This window comes from Thamnophis sirtalis, unplaced genomic scaffold, assembly GCF_051295495.1.
Source record: "Thamnophis sirtalis isolate CommonGarterSnake01/CBP01778 unplaced genomic scaffold, rThaSir2_p1.2 scaffold_14, whole genome shotgun sequence".
NCBI lineage: Eukaryota > Metazoa > Chordata > Lepidosauria > Squamata > Natricidae > Thamnophis > Thamnophis sirtalis.
Window position 1 is genome coordinate 7,783,023 of NW_028261394.1, and position 23,146 is coordinate 7,806,168.

At 43.8% G+C, this 23,146-nt stretch overlaps 1 protein-coding gene across 1 annotated transcript in view; it reads left to right on the forward strand.

Moving 5' to 3' along the window:
* DNAH3 (dynein axonemal heavy chain 3) overlaps positions 1–23,146 on the forward strand; it is an 87,203-nt gene that overhangs the window by 27,489 nt on the left and 36,568 nt on the right. The window contains exons 20-37 of the mRNA XM_087729131.1: positions 487–578; positions 1,825–1,939; positions 3,288–3,404; positions 4,815–4,994; positions 6,653–6,789; positions 6,984–7,185; positions 8,533–8,625; positions 9,642–9,752; positions 10,904–11,018; positions 12,015–12,213; positions 13,095–13,203; positions 14,642–14,755; positions 14,993–15,169; positions 16,160–16,251; positions 17,600–17,819; positions 18,784–18,918; positions 19,834–19,945; positions 20,808–21,049. Coding sequence (XP_087585257.1) covers positions 487–578; positions 1,825–1,939; positions 3,288–3,404; positions 4,815–4,994; positions 6,653–6,789; positions 6,984–7,185; positions 8,533–8,625; positions 9,642–9,752; positions 10,904–11,018; positions 12,015–12,213; positions 13,095–13,203; positions 14,642–14,755; positions 14,993–15,169; positions 16,160–16,251; positions 17,600–17,819; positions 18,784–18,918; positions 19,834–19,945; positions 20,808–21,049 — 2,562 coding nt within the window. The remainder of the gene's footprint in view (positions 1–486; positions 579–1,824; positions 1,940–3,287; positions 3,405–4,814; positions 4,995–6,652; positions 6,790–6,983; positions 7,186–8,532; positions 8,626–9,641; positions 9,753–10,903; positions 11,019–12,014; positions 12,214–13,094; positions 13,204–14,641; positions 14,756–14,992; positions 15,170–16,159; positions 16,252–17,599; positions 17,820–18,783; positions 18,919–19,833; positions 19,946–20,807; positions 21,050–23,146) is intronic.

A 23,146-nucleotide genomic window follows, 5' to 3' on the forward strand; every position in this document is an offset into this window, starting at 1 on the left:
TTATGTTTTATGATCTCTCTTTTTTCTTTCTTGGACCCGTTTTGTGGATCCTTCCGCAATTCCAATTCCGCCTCCTTAAGTTCCCTCTGTAATATCTCTTGTTGTACCTTTTTTCCCCTTGTTTTTCCTTGCCATTTTCTGATCCTGTTTTCTGATCGCCATCTTCCCTTTTTTTCACCATACCTTGCTAACAATTCTGAAGACCAAACAATGCTATTGTGCCCATATAATTTAGGACAGCGGCCCCAAAAACTTTTTGGGCACCAGGGAACGGTTCCATGGAGAGAAGGTTTTCTGCAGGATGGAGGAGCATGTGGTTCTGTGTCCTGCCTGCATCCCACGAATGGCGTTTCACTTGTTTGCGTGGCCCGGTTGCTGGCATGTCGCAGCCTCATCCTGTACCAAGGACTGGGAGTTGGGGACCTCTGATTTAGGATTTTCATCCATTTCTCCTTCGTAATGCTTATCTCCCTTCTGATTTTCCAGATCAGTGAGATTGTGGGCTATGAGATACGGCCAGATGACACAACTTCCTTGATGAATATGTTGGAATTCGGGCTATCGAAATACATTGAAAAGTAAGGAACACATCTCCCCCACCCCAAAAAATCCTTTATCCTTGTTTGCTGAAACCAAAGACATTTACAGATAGTCCTTGACTTACAGCCTTTAACAACTGTTTGAAGTTACAGTGGCACTTATGGCCGGTTCTCACATTTTGAATCGCTGGAGTACCCCTCTGATCACATGATCAAAATTCAGCCGCTGTTGTGACCTAGGCTTCTTGATACAGTAAAAAGCACACGCTTAGCCCCCAAAACCCTCTTTCTATTTCAAAGGCTGTGAATCAAGTTCATTCATGAGTCCCAAATAGTTTGTAAAGAGTCCGTCAGAAGTCTGCCACAGACCTTTGCAATAAGGCTTTATCTCCCTTGAAACACTGCCAAAGACCTAATTGGCAATTAGCTTTGCAAGGCCACACGGAGCACAGAGTCAAAACGGAGCTCCAGAATTGAAACCGACCGGAACGAACAAAGTTGCTTCCTGCAAAGACTCATATGCCTTTGCTCCTCCTTTATGTCTTATGGGAGGGGCCAATCTCCTTCAAGCCTTACTCCCAAGTTATCCCTTTTGTCTTAACTGTTCTTGCCTTCTGGCAGCTCTGCGCATGTGTGCACTGGGAATAGGGGGAGTCTGATGTCGGATTCCGGAGGCTCCGGAGGCAGCACATAACTCCCAGATGGCCTTGGTCCCCTCTCTGCCTCCGACGCAGAGCCCTCCTCAGAGCCTTCCCCAGACTCCAGGACTGGCCCAGGTTCCTCCCCAACCTCCTCACTGTGCGAATCTGGCTGCTGACAGACCACACAGCTGCTTGGCAACTGGTTCATATTTATGAAGGCTTGCAGTGTCCTGGGAGGGTCACGTCACATTTTGTGATGTTCCCACAAGCAAAGTCGATGGCCAAGCCAGATTGACAGAACAACCGTATTACTAAACTAACAACCGCAGTGATTCACTTAGCAACTGCGACAAGAAAGGGCACAAAATGGGGCGGCAATTCACTCAACAACTGTCTTGCTTAATAATGGAAATTTTGGGCTCAATTGTGGTCGCCAATCGAGGACTACGGATACAGAAAAAGGCAATGAATATATTTTCCTGGCTGTAGTTTGCAAAATGTTCCCCTTCTTTTCTTTTAGCGCCCTGACCAGTCGGTGTTCCTGGATAAAACGGGGTTAAGCTACGAATCCAAAGCGGGGAAAATTCGTTCCTTCCCAGGGGTATCAGGTGCCAACTTTGCTAACTTTCTCTTTTCCCTTGTAGAATCGAGCCGATTGGTGCCGCAGCCAGCAAAGAATATTCCTTAGAGAAAAACATGGAGAAGATGAAATCGGAATGGGTCAACATCCGTTTCACTTTTGTGAAATACAGGGATACGGTCAGTAGGTTCTTGGTTCTTTGCCATTGAATTCTGGTCTGACGCATGTTTTTTTCATTGAAGGTGCTGGAGTCTGCTCCTGATTTGACCATTGAGAAACTGATCATAGACATGAAAGAAACCTCAGAGGAGAACTCTTTAGTTAGGCTGTTTGCTCTCTCTCTCTCTCTCTCTCTCTCTCTCTCTCTCTCTCTCTCTCTCTCTCTGTGTGTGTGTGTGTGTGTGTGTGTGTGAGAGAGAGAGAGAGAGAGAGAGAGAGAGAGAATGAGAATTTTCCACCACTTTGTACCATCAGCACAAAGAATCAGCACAAAGAATCATCTCACACAAAGCATATTCATCCCCACCCTGGGCTACCAGTGCCAAACATGGATGCTTGCAATAAAGCATAAGCAAAAGTTAGTCACTGCAGAAATGAGATGTGTGAGGAAAGCCAGAAGGGATAAAATTAAAAAATGAGATAAAAAAAGAAAGAATTGGAATAGAAACAAGCTTAAACTATATACAGAAACAGCAAATTAAGCAGTTTGTTCACCTAGAAAGAGTAGAGTAGAGTAGAATAGAATAGAATAACACAGTTGGTCGGGACCTTGGAGGTCTTCTAGTCCAACCCCCTGCTTAAGCAGGAAACCCTACATCACTTCAGACAAATAGTTATAGGATTATAGAATGTCATAGGATTCTATACCATACAAAAAAGGAGAAGGCTAAAGAACACGAGACAGATCCAGAAGAAGATGGAGAGGCAACATCTAAGACACACTACAGTAGCATCAAATAACAATGGTTGAGGCCGCCAGAAGTGTAAGTGCAAGAACCAGAATTTTGTATTTGCCTCAAGACCTGAGGTGGTAAAAGGGGAAGAGAAGAAAGAGGAGGAGGAGGAGGAGGAGGAGGAGGAGGAGGAGGAGGAGGAGGAGGAGGAGGAGGAGGAGGAGGAGGAGGAGGAGGAGAAGACAGGTTCTGGAGAGGGGGACAACCCTCATATCATCAGCCACAGTAATTTCCGATACAGATGGTACATGGAAACCAAGGAAAGAAAATATGAAGCTGTGTCATGAAGGGCTTACCTTCATAAAATTGAGATCACGATGAAGCAAAAAATAAGATAGGAAGCATAGTAGGTTATTAAAGTTATGCATCGGTTCTCAAGATGAGCATCCTTCAGACATGTGGGCTTCAACTTTTGGAATTCCACAGCCAACATGGCTCTTGATGTCTGCATCTAGAGGGTGATGGATCCCGTATTATGTTGGGGAGTGGAAAAGAGTTTTAAGATCCTAGAAATCGAGTGTCAAAATACTTTAATTTCCCTGCAAACACCTGTGTGTGTTGTTTTTTTTTGAAGGATACCAACATCCTTTCGGCTGTTGATGACATTCAACTGTTGCTGGATGACCACATCATCAAGACGCAGACCATGTGCGGCTCTCCGTTTATCAAGCCAATCGAAGCCGAATGTCGGGTGAGTGGCCTAACAGTGGCCTGTGGCATTGGTCAGATTTCAGCAGCAGATACTGGATTGCTTTCTTCAAGCTGGCCTAAATTTGATCTCCTTTAAACCATTCCTTGACATCTTACTATGCAATAGAAAGAGGATTATCAGGGACAGGATTCAGAAAATAGGCCGTTTTATCTCTGATCTTGGAGGGATGATTGAGAAGAACAGGCAGTCTTTGACTTATTACCATAATTTGGGCCAAAATGTTCATTGTATTTTTATTAAAAAATATTTTTTTCAACATATAAACATTTCATCTTTCCTTAAACATTGTGTTGTCTGGGTACAAATATCTCTGTGTAACAGCTTTCAGCATTTACAACATCTTTCACATTAATATGAATTCTCTAATCTTAAAATTGCAATGTCTTAAGCAATTGAACATTATTAACCTATTCATTTCCCTCTTAACATATCTTCTAATAAAAGTACAATACTAACATTAATCATAATTATCTTCCTCCTCATAATACTAAGAATTATCATCTTGTTTATACCTCTATCTTATTTTCTACTCCTCTTTAATCTTCTTCCCTCATTTTTAATTTCCCTCTTTTTCCCTCTTCACCATTGATAAAACACTTCCCATATCTTATAATATTCAGTTTGTTCTCTTTAATTCTTAATGTTAATCCATTCATTTCTGCACATTCTATTTTCCTAATCGCCTTCTCATCAAGAGGAATCTCATCACTCTTCCAATGTCCGTTGTTAAGCAAAGTGGTTGTTACATGAATGGTGTCCGATTTTACAACCTCTTTTGCTACGATTGTTAAGCAAATCACTGCACTTTTAAATGAATCATGTTGTCAGCATTCCAAATATCATCCAGAATTAAATCAGAGTCCAAGGCAGAGCTTTCCTCAAAGTTCCAATTTAGTAAGAGAGACATGTTGGTACAAACTGTGGAAACCCAAATCTGAAAGCTTCCTGGGTTTCCCACCCAGTTGAAAGTTCATGATCTTGCCCCCACACCCACAAATCCATCACATGGTCCAATCTTCCACTTCCACGCTAGCATTTCCACCCATCTAGTTGTACAGAGGCGCGGAGACAAAAAATGACCTTGGGCTTCTAGAAAGGAACTTCCAGAATTGGGATTCCATAGCATGCTGCCAACATGCCTGCCTTATTAAATTGGAACTTTAAGCATAAGTTTGCCTTTGACTCTGATTTAATTCTGCATGATATTTGGAACGCTGACAACAGCATAGTAAAGAAAGAGAGAGAGAGTGTGGCAGGCCAAACATCCTAAAAGGAATATGACTGGAGGCCTGGCACATGTAGTCCATTCAATGATTTGGTTTGTCAGAAACTGGCTGGAAACATTGCAAATGTTGATCACCTGAGCCGGCTCTTTTTTTTTTTTTCCAGAGATGGGAAGAAAAACTTGTCCTGATGCAGGAAATTATGGACAACTGGTTAAAATGTCAGGCAACCTGGCTTTACCTGGAACCCATCTTCAGCTCCGAGGATATTATTGCTCAAATGCCCGAAGAAGGCCGAAAATTTGGGATAGTAGATGCTTACTGGAAGGACATCATGGCCCAAGCGGTAGGGATTGCCTTTGGCTTGCTGGTTTTTGAAATACCCATTTCAGAATATTGTCCGGAGTCCTTGTCACATCGGCTTAATGAAGGATCTCGGGGTGGCATTCCAAAAACTCGTTGAACTTGGTTACTTGGTTGAAGTAGTTGGTTAGCTCGGTTGACTGGTTTGCTTTGTGTTTTTGGCTTCTGAGGGTGGCCCATTGGTGAGACCTGCAAGATAGTTCAGAGAAAGAGCAAAACCGGAAGTCCTACCGTCTTTCCCCCAAAATTAGACAAGGTCTTATTTTCTTTTGAGCCGAGGTGGCGCAGTGGGTAGAGTGCAGTACTGCAGGCCACTTCAGCTGACTGCTATCTGCAGTTCGGCGGTTCAAATCTCACCGGCTCAAGGTTGACTCAGCCTTCCATCCTTCCGAGGTGGGTAAAATGAGGACCCAGATTGTTGTTGGGGGCGATATGCTGACTCTGTAAACCCCTTAGAGAGGGCTGAAAGCCCTATGAAGCGGTATATAAGTCTAACTGCTGCTGCTATTGCTTTTGACCTCCCTGAAATAAGTGCTTGGCCTTATTTTGGGGAAGGTCTTATTAATTTTGAAGTGCAGGAGGCCCCTTAACCTCAGCCCATGTTCCACGGATCAGCCAGTCCAGAGAGGACTGGAAGTTCTGCCTCTGTTTCTCATCCAAGAAGCTGCATTCAATTCTGTCAGTCAGAACTGAAGAACCCAAAGGTGCTTTTTCAAGAGGCAGCTGAGTTTTTCTTTGTTTTTCCTCGAAGATGTTTTGCTTCTTATCCAAGAAGCTTCTCCCATCCAACAAGGTTCTTGGATGAGAAGCAAAACGTCTTCAAGGAAAAACCTAGACAGTCCGGCTGCCTCTTGGAAAAGCACCTTTGGGACAACCGTGACCTGGATGACTGAGAATCTCTATAAATATGAAACTGAAGAAGTTTCTTGGAGAAGTGAAACATTTTTGAAGAAAACAAAAAACCCAGGAAGTGTTCTGATCGAGGCTTCCTGAGAGCATGAAGTCCCGACAAAACCCCTTTTATTCATTGACTGTGAATTCTGCTCATTCACATTCAGCAAAGTCTTTCAAGGGAGGATTTACAGTCACAGACCTTATCTGGCTTGGAGAGCTGCCAGGCCGATCTCTACAGAACTTGGCCAGGAGTCTCAGAGAGTCACGAACTAATGAAGCAAACTAATTGTTTCCTGCAAACCCCAGTCCCCTTTCGCTCCTCTTTTATTTCCTCTGGGAGGGGCCATTCATCATCCACCTGTGACCTTACTCCCAAGTCGACCCCTGTTCTTTAGCTGTTCCCTTCGTCTGGCAACTCTGCACATGCGCACATTGGGAACAGGCTCCAGCTGTTCGTCTGTCTCACTGATGTCTGACTCTGAAGGCAGCTGATAACTGGCATACGGCCCTGGCCCCCTCTCTGCCTCTGACACAGAGCCGCTCATCAGAGCCTTCCCCAGACTCCAGGACTGGCCCAGGTTCCTCCCCAACCTCCTCACTCTCTGAATCTGCTGCCAGCTCCACTGACCACTGGCAGGCCACAACAGGAAGTCCAGGCTGTCTCTTGAAAAAGCACCTTTGGGACCACCATGACCAGGATGATGGAGAATCTCCATAGATGTCTCTTATCTTTGTGGTTAATCATAGGTTAAAGACACCCGAGTCCTCATTGCTACGGAACAGCCCAAGATGTTGAACCGACTTCAAGAAGCAAATATGTTTTTGGAAGACATCCAGAAGGGCCTGAATAATTACTTAGAAAAGAAGAGATTATTTTTCCCAAGGTATGTCTCTTCTCAATTGGCAGGCGAAGAATACTCATTGCAACCATTGGTTGGCTAAGCACACCTTCATTCCTTTAGGTGCTGTTGCCTGGGGTGGGGGGGTTCTGGGAGTTGAAGTCCAGATGTCTCAATGTGGCTAAGATTGGAAAACACTATAGCAATGGACGTGGCCCTCTGGAATCTCTTTTGAACAGGTTCTTCTTCCTTTCAAACGATGAGCTGCTGGAGATTTTATCTGAAACCAAAGACCCTCTCCGCGTTCAGCCACACTTGAAGAAGTGCTTCGAGGGGATTGCAAAACTGGAGTTCACCGAAGCATTGGAAATCACAGGAATGATCAGTTCAGAGAAGGAAGTTGTTCCTTTCATTAAGAAAATCTTTCCACTTCACGCCAGGGTAATTCTTCTCTCTCTCCCTCCTGCCTTCCTTCCTTCTCTTTTTTCCTTCACTTGTTCTCTTTCCTTCTCTGTGTTTTTGCCCTTCCTTCCTTTCGCTTGCTTCTTTCCTTCCTTCCTTTGTTCTTTCCTTCCTTCCTTCCCTCTCTCCTTCCCTCCCTCCCTTGCTCCTTCCTTCCTTTGTTCTTTCCTTCCTTCTTTCCTTCTCTCCTTCCTTCCCTCCCTTGCTCCTTCCTTCCTTCCCACTCTCCTTCCCTCCCTCCATTGCTCCTTCCTTCCTTCCCTCCCTCTCTCCTTCCCTCCCTCCCTTTCTCCTTCCTTCCTTTGTTCTTTCCTTCCTTCTTTCCTTCTCTCCTTCCTTCCCTCCCTTGCTCCTTCCTTCCTTCATTCATTCCCACTCTCCTTCCCTCCCTCCATTGCTCCTTCCTTCCTTCCCTCCCTCCCTTGCTCCTTCCTTCCTTCCTTCCTTCCTTCCTTCCTTCCTTCCTTCCTTCCCAGCTTTGGGAAATGTCCTATTTTAGATGCTGAAATTTAGGCCAACCTTTACACAACTTCACGATCAAAATATATTGAACTGCAATCCTACACTTGCACATCCTGTGTATCTGGGCAGGAGGGGTGTTTTAGATCAGGAGTCCCTAACCTTTTTGAGTCTGCGGCCCGGTGGTGGCACTGATGGCGGCTTCGGCAGTTTTGGCATTGAGGAATGGTTTTGCACACACAACCTAAATCCTGTCATATGCGAATGAAGCTTTGCACGCTCACCCGCTGTTTCCATGGCCCAGTTCCCAGCGGGTCAGAGCACGCTAGCAGTCTGCGGCTCAGAGGTTGGGGAGCCCTGTGTTAGAGTGCCAGTTGGGTTTAAGAGGCTGTTATTGCAGTCTTAGGGACGTGGTGGCTCAGTGGCTAAGACACTGAGCTTGTCAATCAGAAAGGTCGGCAATTCGGCGATTCGAATCCCTAGCGCCGCGTAACGGAGTGAGCCCCCATTACTTGTCCCCGCTTCTGCCAATCTTGCAGTTCGAAAGCATGTAAAGTAGAAAAATAGGGACCACCTTTGGTGGGAAGGGAACAGCGCTCCGTGCACCTTCGGTGTTTAGTCATGCCGGCCACATGACCACGGAGACGTCTTCGGACAGCATGGCTCTTTGGCTTTGAAACAGAGATGAGCACCGCCCCCTAGAGTCGGGAACGACTAGCACATATGTGTGAGGGGAACCTTTACTTTTACCTATTGCAATCTTCCTTCCAGGGCCCATTCCCTTTTTACCCTTATTGGGGTGTGTGTGATTTCATTGTAATTTGTATTTATTTGCATTTCTCTCTCTTTTTAACTTTATTCTTTCAGGGCATGGTTGAGAAATGGCTGTTGCAGGTGGAAGAAATGATGTTGGCTAGCATCAGGCAAGTCATGGAAAACGGCATCAAAGGGTACGATGAGGTGAGCAGCTAATCCACAAATCCTTTGAAGAGTTCACTTGCACCCCACAGCCTCAGGAACACAACCTGAACAAAAGGAGTCAAGATGCAGATGTGCTTAAAAGTGTTGGGTCCATTGTTAACAGCTGTATTTTCTAAGCTGAAACCATTATGTTTTCCGAAGTCGCTGTCCACAGGTTCTAGCTTGTGCATTCATTTGTATATTGATATATCCATTTTTTTAACAAATGTGCTTGAGAAAGAAAGCTGGACTTTTCATTTTAAAAGGGCCCGTTTGAGGAGAAGGGAATCCTTGAGATTTTGAGAGGCACAGGGAATAGGAAAGTGCTGAACAAATTGTAGGGTTGTTGCAGGACTGTTGTTTTGTTGCACAAAATGACAGGCTTTAGACTTCTCAGGATACAGGAAAAGTTTATTTGGCAGCCAGGTTCAGAAAGCTAGTCCATGGCTTAGCATTGCAAGTTCTGAACAACCTTCATTATCAAAGCACACATTCTTATACATTCTCAAAAGCATTGCAACACGGAAATACTTAACACATTTCTTAGTGGTTACCTTGAGGAGAAAGCCTTATAAGGAGATGAGGGTCTTACTTCTCCTTTTGTTTCAGGTATGGCTTATGTGTTATTAACGAACTTTAATTGAACCTTGGACTTTTGACATAGATTTTGACATAGGGACATCTTGTGGTTAGGCACTGGCTTCCTGTTCTTTTCCAAGCTGCAATTCTGCCTAGGTGGCTTTAATATAGAAGTAAAGGGGCTCTAAGAGGCTATCCAGCCTGACCCAGTAGGTTTCACACTTAATGTCCAAATCTCACTTTACGTCTGCTTTAGTTTAGTTTTTTTAATTGTTTTAAAAAAGAGAAGACAAAAGCCCGTTTTAGGGCTTACCGACCGTTTTAACAAGTGCTTCTCTGACCCCTATCAAAACAGATGTTTGATGCTTCATAGCTATAGCTGGAAAAGGCACAAATATTTTTTTTCTTGTCTGCGTATGTGTGTGTATTTTTTTTAGGTTCCTCGAAAAGCATGGGTGCTGCAGTGGCCAGGACAAGCTGTTATTTGTGTATCCTCAATCTTCTGGACCAAAGAAGTATCGGAAGCCATACAGGAAACCTCTTTACCTGTAATTTCACACATGCTCCTTAAATGTCCAGATATAGCAACTTTTCTCAGTCACTTTAGATAGGTTGGGACTACAACTCCCAAATTCCCCAGCTGTTGCTTGGTGACGCCTGATATGCAGAGATTGTACCAGACTCCACAATATTAATGGGGTTCCTATCTAGATATGCAACGTTCAGGTAGCCCCTGACTTATGACCTGTTGCTTAATCACCATTCAGAGTTATGACCTCCCCCCAAAAACTTCTTATTTTACTTTTAATGATAAAACCACAGAAGATCATTGAGTCCTGCTCTATGCAGGCGGTCCTTGACTAACGATCACAAACACGAGCAACGTTTCCATAGCTAAGCAAGGCCGTTGTTAAGCGAGTCATACCCAATTCTAAGACCTTTTTTTCTGCCAAGGCTGTTAATTGGATCACTGCAATTAAGTGAGCCACGGAGTCATTAAGCGAATCTGCTTTCCCCCGTTGACTTTGCTTGCCGGAAAGTTGCAAATGGCGGTCACACAACCCAGGATGTTGCAACTCTTGTAAATGGAGGCTGGTTTGCCAAGGGCTTAAATTTGGATTTCGCGACTGCGGTGATGCCGTGGCAGTTGTAATCGCAAGTAACAGTCAAAAAGTCACATTTTTCAGAACCGTTGTAACCAGTGGTGGGTTCCGGATCCCAGTGTAACAGGGCCTGGCGTCCACCACATGAATGTGTGCAGCGCACGCATATGTACTTATGCCTGTGATGCTCTGCGACACTCTAGCTGCTCGGTGGAGCATCGCGTAGGCACTGTATGCTCCGTGCGCCTATAAGAAAGCCCGGAACAGCTCCAAAACGGGTAAGGAGAGCGGGCGGGTGGGCCCTCCGGAGCACTGCACTGGAATGGTGCCTGGTGCTCCCAGCAGGCACTAGTACACCCGTACCGGGGTGTACCACCTGCAACCCACCATTGGTTGTAACCAAACAAATGGTTTTTAAGTCGAGGGTTCCCTGTATGTGATTTTTTAAAAAAAATGTAACTCCTTTATAAAATAGGAGAGAGAAAAATACACCAATGTTTTGATTTGTTTTTGGAATTCCTGGGAGCCATTTTTTCCCATCCCTGACGGCTCTCGTGAGGAGGAGGTCCAGCCTCATTGCTGTGTCTCTGCTTCAGGCATTTTTGGAAAAAAGCAACAAGCAGATTGGGGAGATCGTGGAGCTGGTGAGAGGAAAGCTGTCGGGTGGAGCTCGGTTGACCCTGGGTGCCCTCACGGTCATTGATGTGCATGGTAAGTGGCAACGGGCAGGATGAAAAAGATGTTGAAGTAGGGATTGTCTTAAGAGGGGTGGAAGGGAGAGCAAGGAACGTTACGGATGAGGGGATAAAGGTAAAGGTTTTCCTGTCCAGTTGTGTCCGACTCTAGGGTTCCTCTCTGTTTCTTAGCCAAGGGAGCCAGTGTTGCCCAAAGACTCTTCCATAGTCGTGTGGCCAGCATGACTGTGTGTTGTGGCGCATGGAACGCTGTTACTTTCCCACTGAAGGGGTATCTATTTATGTACTTGCATGCTTTCGAATTGCTAGTGGTACCTATTTATCTACTTGCATTTGCATGCTTTCGAACTGCTAGTGGTACTTATTTATCTATTTGCATTTTCATACTTTCGAACTGCTAGAGGTACCTATTTATCTACTCGCATTTGCATGCTTTCGAACTGCTAGTGGTATCTATTTATCTATTTGCATTTTCATACTTTCAAACTGCTAGAGGTATCTATTTATCTACTCGCATTTACATGCTTTCAAACTGCTAGAGGTACCTGTTTATCTACTCACATTTTTATACTTTCAAACTGCAAGGTGGGTAGGAGCTGGAGCAAGGAACAGGAACTCACCCCATCACACAGTCCTCAGGTCTTGAAACCGGTTTGTCAGCTTTCCTGCTGACAAGCTCAGTGTCTTTAACCACTGAGCTATTACACTCCTGGATGAGAAGTTATTAAATTGCTGATCTTTGATACAAGTCGACTTAGGACTACAACTGGGAACAGAATTTGTTTTGCTAAGCGAAGCGGTGATTTTTACTGAGTCATGGTCAATTTTACAATCTTTTTGGCCACAGTTGTTAAGTGAGTCACCACGGTTGTTAATGAATCACTGCAGTTGTTAAGTGAATCTGGCTTCCCCCACTGACATATACACAGAGCCCCAAAGAACACAACCACCGTGTAGTTTAAGTACAACAGACGAATGTTTACTTATTCCAAGTAAAATTTTGCGTCTGCAGCCCGCGACGTGGTGGCAAAATTGTCTCATGACCGAGTTTCAGATCTGAACGATTTCCAGTGGATTTCTCAGCTGCGATACTACTGGGAAAACAGAGATGTGATGGTCCGAATGATCACAACCGAAGCCAAGTACGGATATGAATACCTGGGCAACTCGTTACGTTTGGTGATAACTCCGCTGACAGACCGATGCTACAGGTAAAATTCCTCCCCAATTTTAAAATCTTTGATAAAATATTTATAGATCTAAGGATAGTAAAAGCGTTGATTTTATCAGGTACTGAGGATTTAATAGCTGCCAGCTGATGTAAGGTTGTAAGCTGTAAACTGTAAGTTGATGCAATGGGGATGAATCAGCAATACATGTGTGTATGTGTGTGGGTGTGTGCGTGGGTGTGGTCATTAGAGGACGTCTCTCTCTCTCTCCTCATATATCTCATTTCTCTCCTTGTGTCCATAGCTAGAGGTAAGGGATTTATCTACGATGTGTATGTCTGTACGTATGTCTGTATATATAAACCACTATTAATTGTCTAAAGGCTCTGTGTACTGTGCTTTGCTCCTGGGTTTATCTCATAATAATAGTCACACTCCCAAAACTCTGACAGATTTGATGGAGTGGGGAGAATCAGGGCAGGAAGCAAAATTGTATTTTTGAATTCAAGCAGTGAAATTTAGATTTCTTGTAGAATTTATTTCTTGGATAGAAGTGTATTAATTTAGTCCCCTATTCAATAGAATTATTTCCTTATTAAAAGATAGTGTGGAATAGTCAAGGAGACCCTTTATTTCCCTCAACAATTAGGTTTGTTGCATCACGAACTAAATATCAGTCATAACATTTGTGTGACGATATCCCTTGCGCCCCCTGACACCAATGACTGGAGTCACACATTATATTACACTTAGGTTGAAGACGGCGTAATGGCCTGATTCACACATAACGGAGCACCATAAATCACGCACAAAGATTGGGATAAAATGTCAGTGTACGTCTATGTGAAGAGAGAATGAGGGTGGGACTTTGTGTAGTTATGTATCTATTGATTTCTCTCTATAATCTCATTTCTATGTTGTAGGACTTTAATGGGAGCTTTGAAATTAAATCTAGGAGGAGCTCCCGAAGGACCAGCCGGCACTGGGAAAACAGAAACTACTAAGGATCTTGCCAAAGCTTTGGCTAAGCAGGTACCAAAGGAATCAGGAATCTCCTTCTCTTTCTCCTCCTCCTTCTCCTCCCTCTTCTTTTCTCCTCCTCCTTTTCCTCTCTCTCTTCTCCTTCTCCTCTCTTTTCTCCTCCTCATACACTTTTTCTCTTCTTTCTCCTCTTTTCATCTTCCTCCTCTTCCTGCTCCTTTCCTGCTCTTCCTCTTCCTTTTCATCTTCCTCCTCCTCCTTTTCATCTTCCTCCTCCTCCTGCTCCTTTCCTGTTCCTCCTCTTCCTTTTCATCTTCTTCCTCCTCCTTTTCATCCTCCTCCTCCGTCTGCTCCTTTCCTGCTCCTCCTCTTCCTTTTCGTCTTCCTCCTCCTCCTTTTCATCTTCCCCCTCCTCCTGCTCTATGCATCATAGGGAAAAATAGCCACTGGATGTACAACTTTGTGTACAGCCAATATTTGTGAGATATACAGACTTTTAGCTACACTGATTGCAGCCTTGGCCTCTCAAGTGCATTCTGTGAAATATCCTCTGCAACTGTTGAGGGGAGGAGAAAGAGAACATAAGCCCTACAAGATAGCTCAGACCAAGAAATAAACACTGTGTAGACCTACAACTACTTTTATTAGAAGAGCACCTTGCACTGAATAAATGAATGGGTTTCCTCTTTTATCTTCCTGTGAATCAGGAGGATGCTTGCTTCAGTCATTTTCTTATCTCCCTCTCCCTCTCTCTCTCTTTCCCTCCCTCCCCCCTCTCTCTCAGAGAATTGTTGTACCTCAATGTTTTGATCTGTTTGTTGCTGAGCGTTCTGACTTAGGCTTCCCAAGAGCATGAAGCAAACTCTTTGTCCCAACAAACACCCCTTTTATTAATTTACTGCGAATTCTGCTCATTCACATCCAGCCAAGTCTTTCGTGGGAGGATTTACAGTCACAAGACCTTCTCTGGCTTGGAGAACTGCCAGGCTGATATCTGCAAAACTTGGCAGGGAGCCTCGGAGAGTCACGAACTAATGAAGCGAATTGATTGTCTCCTGCAAACTCCACTCCCCTTTCGCTCCCCTTTTATTTCCTCTGGGAGGGGCCATTCATCGTCCACCTGCGGCCTTCCTCTGAAGTTGACCCCTGTTCTTTAGCTGTTCCCTTTGTCTGGCAACTCTGCGCATGCTCACACTGGGAACAGGCTCCAGCTGTTCCTCTGCCTCACTGATATCTGATTCTGAAGGCAGCTGATAACTGACATGTGTTCTGCCCCCCTCTCTGCCTCCAACACAGAGCCCTCATCAGAGCTTTCCCCAGATCCCAGGACTGGCCCATGTTCCTCCTCAACCTCCTCACTGTCCGAATCTGCTGCCAGCTCCACTGGCCACTGGCGAGCCACAACACTGAGATTTGAAGAGTGTTGCCTTGACCAGCTTGCTTGGGAAAAGTGGAAACTTACAATGAAATCTGTTGTTATGTGTTTTAGTGTGTGGTCTTCAATTGCTCAGACGGTCTTGATTACAAAGCGATGGGCAAATTCTTTAAAGGACTGGCACAGGCTGGGGCTTGGGCCTGCTTTGATGAGTTCAACAGAATTGAGGTAATTATGTCTAGCATAAATAGCTCTTGTTGTCTAAAACCTCTAACGCAAAAGTCTCTTTTTGGCTACTTTACAATTTGTGGACTTCAACTCCCAGAATTCCTCAGCTGGCATTGCTGGGAATTCTGGAAGTTGAAGTCCAGAAGTCTTCCACCTGACCCCTGATCTTGATCATTCCTATTATATGGATTTCTATACTGGTTTAAGCCTAAAGCTTTTATATCCTGATTTTCATAGGTTGAAGTGCTCTCTGTGGTAGCACAACAGATCCTCAGTATTCAACAGGCTATTATTCGCAAGCTGCGGACTTTTCTCTTTGAAGGCACGGAAATTTCCCTGAACCCAACTTGTGCAGTATTCATCACCATGAATCCTGGCTATGCAGGCCGAGCTGAACTTCCAGATAACCTCAAGGTAAACCATTGTCTTTCCTGAGGAAGTTAAGAAACCATGATTGGTAAAAAGGCCCTCGGACGAATTAGTGATAAAAAAACGTTGGATTGTGCAGAGATGGACAAATTAACACTGAAATTAAAAGATAAAGAAGAGTCGGAATATTATGAAATTTGGAAAAATTGGTACAAATGGCTGCAAAACAAGCCAAAAACAATATATATAAATATATATAGAACTGTGTATAAAGGTGTGTAAATAAAGAAGTGAAATATTATATACATTTACAGGAATGATGACATAACAATGTTGATGTAATGACTGTAAGGTGTTGTAGAAGGGAAAAAATAATAATAAAAAATCTGCTAAAAAAAAGAAACCATAATTGGAGTAAACAAACAGAATTCAGCAATCCAAACAAGAGTTAGTTATATTTCAGAACCTTGGATAGTTCCTATGAAATACCTTGCTTGTTCCCCAGTCTGATGCTCTTAGCTACTTTAAGACATGTAGGTTTCAACTCCCAGAATTCCCTAGCCAGCATGGAAAACACACTCTGCAGACAGGATTCCTGGCATTTTCTTTTTAGTATCTTCTTTCTCCAGAGATTTTTGACAACTGTGTGAAGCAGGGACTCACTGTAGAGCTTGTACTGAAACCCTCAAACCTCCCAGCCAATTTTCGGAGTATAAGATGCACCGGAGTATAAGATGCACCCAAATTTTCAGCCTCTTTTAGGGGGGAGAGTGCATCTTATACTCTGAAAAATACAATATCTACAACTAGAATCATAGTCATAGAATCCCAGGGCTGGAAGGGACCTTAGAGGTCTTCTAGTCTGACCTCCTGCTCAAGCCTTATATCATCCAGTCAAAAGATTGTCCCCTCTATTGGTGAATATGTACTAGGACAAAATGCTGAAGGGATCTATTGTAGGATTCATAAGGGAAAATTGGGGATTTTCTCCTTTATATTCTCTTCAGGATACTCTGTTGTTATTTTTTTTTAAAGGCTTTATTCAGAACAGTGGCCATGATGGTCCCAGATTATGCTTTGATTGGTGAAATTTCACTTTATTCGATGGGATTTCTTGATTCCAGAAGGTAGGTAATGCTGCATTTTTACAAAGCAAATCTATTTTTTAAAATCTTTTTTTAAAGACATATTTTCATACTCTTTTTTTCCCACCCTTTTCTTATACACAAAAATCCCATCCGGGGATCTAACATTTTAGAATCTTGTCAAAATACTTAGATTATTATTTTGTGTCTTCATAGTTACTTTCAAGTTTCTTCTTTCTAGCTACCATGGTCAATAACACCATCCTTTTTTTTTTTGATGAATGAAATGTTTAAATACCAAACAGAGTGATTAGAGTGATTAATTTCTTATTTTTAATTGCAGCCACAGGCTAACGTAATAATAAATTCCAGTCATTAGCACTGTAGTCCATGTCATCCCATTAATAACAAGAAAAATTGGCCATTTATATTGTTCTCATGTTTATAAATGATTCAGGAACGTTATATTCATTTTAAGCCTTTGCTGGTTTTTTATAATGTTTTCATTGCAATGTTTCTAAACCACGATTTCCTATTTATATATTTGCTTTTATTGTGCATTACGCTTTTTGCTGTGTTAAATTTTACAAATAAGGAAATAAATGTAATGATATGCGTAATGTCCGGCAGGAGAGACCAGGTCCACATGTAAAGATGGCGATTAAACTGATTTATTTCTAAAAGTCTGTGCACAGGAATCTTCTCAACTAACAGTTGGCACTTGCTTAGAATTAGATGAGGGTCAATGGAATTCAAAGGGAGATGGATTTAGTTTGCTTGTGAGTACATAGGGATTCATCATTCTCCAGCATTCTCCTATGCTGGAGAAGACTCCTGCGAGTCCCTTGGACTGCAAGGCCATCCAACCGGTCAGTCCTAGAGGAGATCAATCCTGACTGCTCTTGAGAAGGCAAGATCCTGAAGAGGAAACTCAGACTTTGGCCACCTGATGAGAAGGAAGGACTCCCTGGAAAAGAGCCTCATGCTGGGAACGATGGAGGGCAAAAGAAGAAGAAGGGGATGGCAGAGGAGGAGGTGACTGGATGGAGTCACAGTCAGCGTGAGCTTAAATGGACTCCAGAGTATGGTAGAAGACAGGAAGGCCTGGAGGCATGTTGTCATGGGGTTGCGATGGGTCAGACAGGACTTTGCAACGAGGAAGAAGAAAAAGAAGGAGGAGGAGGAGGAGGAGGAGGAGGAGAGGAGGAGGAGGAGGAGGAGGAAGAGGAAGAAGAAGAAAAGGAAGAGGAAGATGATGATGATGAGGAGATTCTAGACCGAACCCTCTTTGACTCTGCCACTTGTTCTTCTGCATATAGATATTTAGCCTTCTTTCTCTGCTTGATATTTTCTGGCTTCAGGAATGAGAACATCTTCTTATCTTTTGCAGCCTTGCCCAGAAAATTGTTGCCACTTACCGCCTTTGCTCTGAACAGCTGTCCTCACAACATCATTACGATTATGGGATGCGAGCGGTCAAATCCGTGCTGACAGCAGCAGGGAACTTGAAACTAAAATATCCTGAAGAAAATGAAAGTGTGTTGTTGCTCAGAGCTCTGTTGGATGTTAACTTAGCTAAATTTTTGGCCCAAGATGTTCCTTTGTTTCAGGTAAGACCCTTATCTGGATGTCAGTAAGACATATTTCTTCAGTATAAAACAGGGATTGGATTAGGAAATGATTAGAAAACATCAAAAGCAAAATAGATTTGTATATTTGCCTGTAGCTGGAAGGGAGCTAACTCAGTATCGGGGGAGGGGGGGATCTGTAAAATCTGTAATTCTCAAACCAGAAAAAAATGTGTCAAAAATAAACGAAATATGATGAAAACATACAAATCAGTTAGTAACTTGAAACACATGGAAGGAAGAAGGCGAAGGTTGTAAACCTGCAGAGTAGTATTTATTTATTTGTATCCTGCTTTTATTATTTTTACAAATAACTCAAGGTAGTGAACATATTCAACACGCCTTTTGTTGTTTGCCCCACAACAACAACCCTGTGAGGTGGGTTGGGCTGAGAGAGAGGGGGACTGGCCCAAAGTCACCCTATTGGCTTTCATGCCTAAGGTGGGACTAGAACTCACCGTCTCCTGGTGATTGGCCCAAAGTCACCCAATTGGCTTTCAGGCCTAAGGTGGGACTAGAACTCACTGTCTTCTGGTGATTGGCCCAAAGCCACCCAGTGGCTTTCAGGCCTAAGGTGGGACTAGAACTCCCTGTCTCCTGGTTTCTAGCCTGGGTGCCTTCGCCACGATACCAAACTGACTTTCAATATATATATTTCAATATACATTATTAAAATGACAACACTTTGAGGAAGTTAATAGTTCTAAAACTTCTTCATATGTTTGGCTTCCTAATTCTCTGCAGTAACCCTATCTATTTAAACTTATTGAATTCTATCTGAGAATGCAGAAGAGGAAGAGCTGTATTTATTTGTCATTCAATGTTTATGCTTCCTGACTCCTGACCCTTTGCCAAATTTGGTAATAAAACCTTGAAAATATACATATAAATGTCTTCCTGGAAGTTCCGTTTTTCCAGACTTCCTCCCCCCCCTTCTCTTTCGCAGGGAATCATATCTGATTTGTTTCCTGGAATTGTCCTTCCGCAACCTGATTACGTCCTCTTCATCCAGGCATTGAATCAGAATATTGAGAAAATGAATCTGCAACCAGTTCCCTGGTTTATTGGGAAAATTATTCAGGTTTCTTTCAATTTTCTCTCCCTTAAAAAAAAAATATTGCTAGCAAAGCAATGGGGTGGGGGTCAGGACCCACACTGCTAATTTAATTGAGTTAACAGAGCATCAATCTTAGCAACTTTCAAGATGAATGGACTTCAACTCCCAGAATTCTCTAGCCAGCATGGAATTCTGGGAGTTGAAGTCCACCGATCTTAAAGTTGCCATGGTTGAGAAACAATGCTCTAAAAGCCCAGTGGTGGGATTCAAATTTTTTTACTACCAGTTCTGTGGGTGTGGCTTGGTGGGTGTGGCATGACTTGGTGGGTGGGTCCTACTGGGCATGGCAGGGTAAGATTACTGCAAAATCCCTATTCCCTTCCAATCAGCTGGAATTCGGGAAGCAGAGAATAGATGGGGGCGGGGCCAGCCAGAGGTGGTATTTACCAGTTCTCCGAACTACACAAAATTTCCACTACCGGTTCTCCAGAACTGCTCAGAACCTGCTGAAGATCACCTCTGTAAAAGACGTGTATCTAGAAATCTGAAACACTAATAGCAAGCATACACATGTTATTGATATGATTTGGGAGTTGTAGGAAATCTATATAAAACTCTTGCTTAACATCAAACAGGTTCTTGCACAGTTAAAAACTCCCTGGATATCCTATCAAGGTTTAAAAACATCCTCTTCTTTTAATAACCCCATAATCCTTTGCTGGGTGGAGTCAGGGCAACTGAATGAAGCGTTTGCTGGCCAGATGCCCTTCCTGGCGCCAATGTGGAGGTTTTTTTTTCAGCAGATAAATTCTCATTGTGCTCAGAGAGAGAGAAATATCTGCTCCTACCTAGGATCGAACTCCCAGCCTCCTGACCTCTAGGCCACCGCACCACTCATCAAGGTTTAAAATAATGCCTCTTATTTATTTCGCCTTACAGATATATGAGATGATGATGGTACGTCATGGCTTCATGATTGTGGGTGAACCAATGGGTGGCAAAACCTTTGCTTATAAAGTGCTCGCTGCCGCTCTCGGGGATTTGAGCCACGGTGAGAGATCAAATGAACAACGCCCTGCTTTGCGTTCACACAGAAAATAAGATTCCCCTCGGGGAAACAGTTACAAAAGGAAAAAGTCACACAATAACAGCCCCTTCCATCTCAAAATCGGACTCCTTTTAATGACACCATAATCCCTTGCGGGGTGGAGTCTGGGCAACTGAATGAAGCTGAGTAGTTTAGTGGCCAGATGCCCTTCCTGTCCCCAGCGCGGAGTTTTATTCAGCAGATGTAACCTCATTGTGCCCAGAGAGAGAAATATCTGCCTCTGCCTAGGATGGGAATCACAGTTTCCTGGTGATGAGGTGAGAGCTCTGCCTCTGGGCCACTGCGCCCCTCAAAATCAGACCGTATCTTCGGACCAAATTGGCCCTCTCATTACAAAGGAGCCCAAATCTGTTTTGTTTTTTTTAAAGAAGGAAACAGTGGATTAAAATAACCTGCGCCAATTAAACAGTTGCAGGAAATCCCTTCCCTTTGTGCTAAATAGGTTTTTCTCAACCTTGGCAACTTTAAGCTGTGTGGATTTAAAAGTCCCAGAATTCCCCAGCCAGCATGAGTTGGAAGTTCACCGATCTTGCTAAAGGGAAGGGAGTTTTTGCAACTGTTCTGGGAGTTGAAGTCCACTTATTTTAAAGTTATCAAGGTTCAGAAACTCGGATTGAAAATGTGCTTCTCTCTTTCTCCTTCTCTCTCTCTCCCTCTCCCACTCTCCATCTCCCTCTTCCTTTCCCTCTCCCTTTCCCTTTCCCTCTCTCCCCCCACTCTCCTGCTCTCTCTTGCTTTCCCTCTCTCCAACTCCCTCCCTCCTTCCCTCTCCCTTTCTCCCCTCCCTCTCCCTTTCTGTCTTTAGAACCATCAATGGAAGAGGTTGCCGTTGAATACAAAATTATCAACCCAAAAGCGATCACCATGGGGCAGCTGTATGGCTGTTTTGATCCCGTTAGCCACGAATGGACAGACGGCGTTCTTGCAAACACTTTCAGAGAGCAGGCCTCCTCCACCAACGAGGACAGAAAGTGGATTATTTTTGACGGGCCAGTTGATGCCGTTTGGATCGAAAACATGAATACTGTCTTAGATGATAACAAAAAGGTAATTGTCATCCCACCCCCCACCCCCCACACACCCCAACGCTGACATAAGCCTCTAGATTGCATTATCTAATTCGGTTGAATGACTGAAAGGGCTTTTTAGAAGCCAATAAACTAATCTGATTTAAAGGAAAAAGCACTTAGTATGTGCTGGGTTTTTTTTTCCAAATAGGTAATTAGGGTAACTTTTATGCTGTTTTCCCACTAAAACATCTCCCAGTTTATTAAATGGACTTTAAAAAATTGAAGGGAAATGTACACACATACACACACACACACACACACACACACACACACACACACAGACAACATGCACACAAACAGACCCATATAGTCAGAAACTGCACTTCCGGTTATTGGCAAAGCCGGGCCATAGCAAGCAATGGGTTCGACTTACAACTACAATTGGGGATAGAATTTCCTTTGCTAAGCAAGGCAGTCACTATGGGAGGCACACCTGATTTTATGGCCCTTTTTGCCACAGTTGTTAAGCGAATCACAGCAGTTGTTAAACGTATCATGTGGTCGTTAAGCGAATTCAGCTCTCCCCATGGACTTTCCTTGTCAGATGCCAGCTTGGAAGGTCGGAAATGGGGATCCCATGAGCCTGGGATGCTGCAACTGTCACAAATACATGCCGGTTGCCAAGCAACCAGATTTTGATCACATGACCATGAGGATGTTGCAAGCATTGTACGTTCGAGGACAGGTCATAAGTCCCTTTTTTTCCAATGCTATTGTAACTTCGAACGATCACTAAATGAATGGTTATAAGTTGAGGACTACCTGTAAGGACTCGACTTAAAAAAAATAATGATTCTAGGAGCCAGGAAAATGAAAAACTAATTTGTAAGCATGAAGGTTTCTGTGGCAGAATTCTTGCTGCTGGCATGTAATCTTCCCCAAGGACAATTAATTGAAATAGTGAATGACATGGGGCAGCTATAACAGAGGGGGCACGGTGGCTCAGTGGTTAAAGATGCCGGGCTTGTCAGCTGGAAAAGTGACTGCCCAGATTCAAGAAATAGAGTGCAGTGTGATGGGGTGAGCTCTCCTCCCTTACCCAGCTCCTGCCAACCTAGCCTTTCAAAAGCATGCAAATGTGAGTAGATGAATAGGTACCACTTCGGTGGGAAAGGTGCATTCTGCACACCTCAGTGTATCCCGGCCCTATGACCACAGAAAATGTCTTTGCACAACTCCAAAGACAGAAGAAAACCTTTACCGTCAGCTATAAGGGATGCAGTGGCTCAGTGGCTAAGACGCTGAGCTTATCGATCAGAAAGTTGGCAGTTTGGCGGTTTGGATGCCTAGCGTTGCACAACCAGACGTGGGTTGCTCCTGGTTTGGCCCGGTTTGGCTGAACCGGTAGTGGCGGTGGCGGGAGGCTCCGCCCACCCGCCCGGACGCTTCTGCACATGCGCGAGCACAACTGAACTGGTAGTAAACCGGTTACCAACCCACCACTGCACGTAACTTTATGCCAGTCTTCTAGTGACTTCCTAAGAGTTGGACTACCAACTCCTGCCCTCTTCAGTCCATTAGGCAAGCTGGTCATTGTAGGCCAGTTGGAGTATCTCCATGTTTGGCATTCGATTGAATAACGAAACGTGGCTTGGGAAGGTCCATCTTGCAGCTGCTCTGCCTCCCATCTCTTCCCTCCCCATGAAACATCTTTTAAAGGAAAGAGGCAGGCTAGGGATCTAAAAAGTAGAGCTTCTGATTTCTCCTCCCTGCAGGTAGAGATTTTAATTTATTTATCCTGGGCTCAAGTTGTGGCAGGCTTAATGTTGTTATCCTCTTAAGACTCTTGATCAAGGTGCTAGATGATTTTTTTAAAGTGACCAGTTGGACGATACATATGGAATAGTTACTGTGTATGGTGAATTATTGGGTTCCACCACAAAACCACGGACGACAAAATCGCGGTCGACGAAAGCGCGCATTTGACGTCATCACAGCGTGACCAAAACATCGCGCTGTGATCGAAAAATGTAAAAATAAAGCGAAAACCTTACCCTAACCCCCCCAAACCTAACCCTAAACCTAACCCTTAACCTAACCCTAAATCTAACCCTAAACCTAACCCTTAACCTAA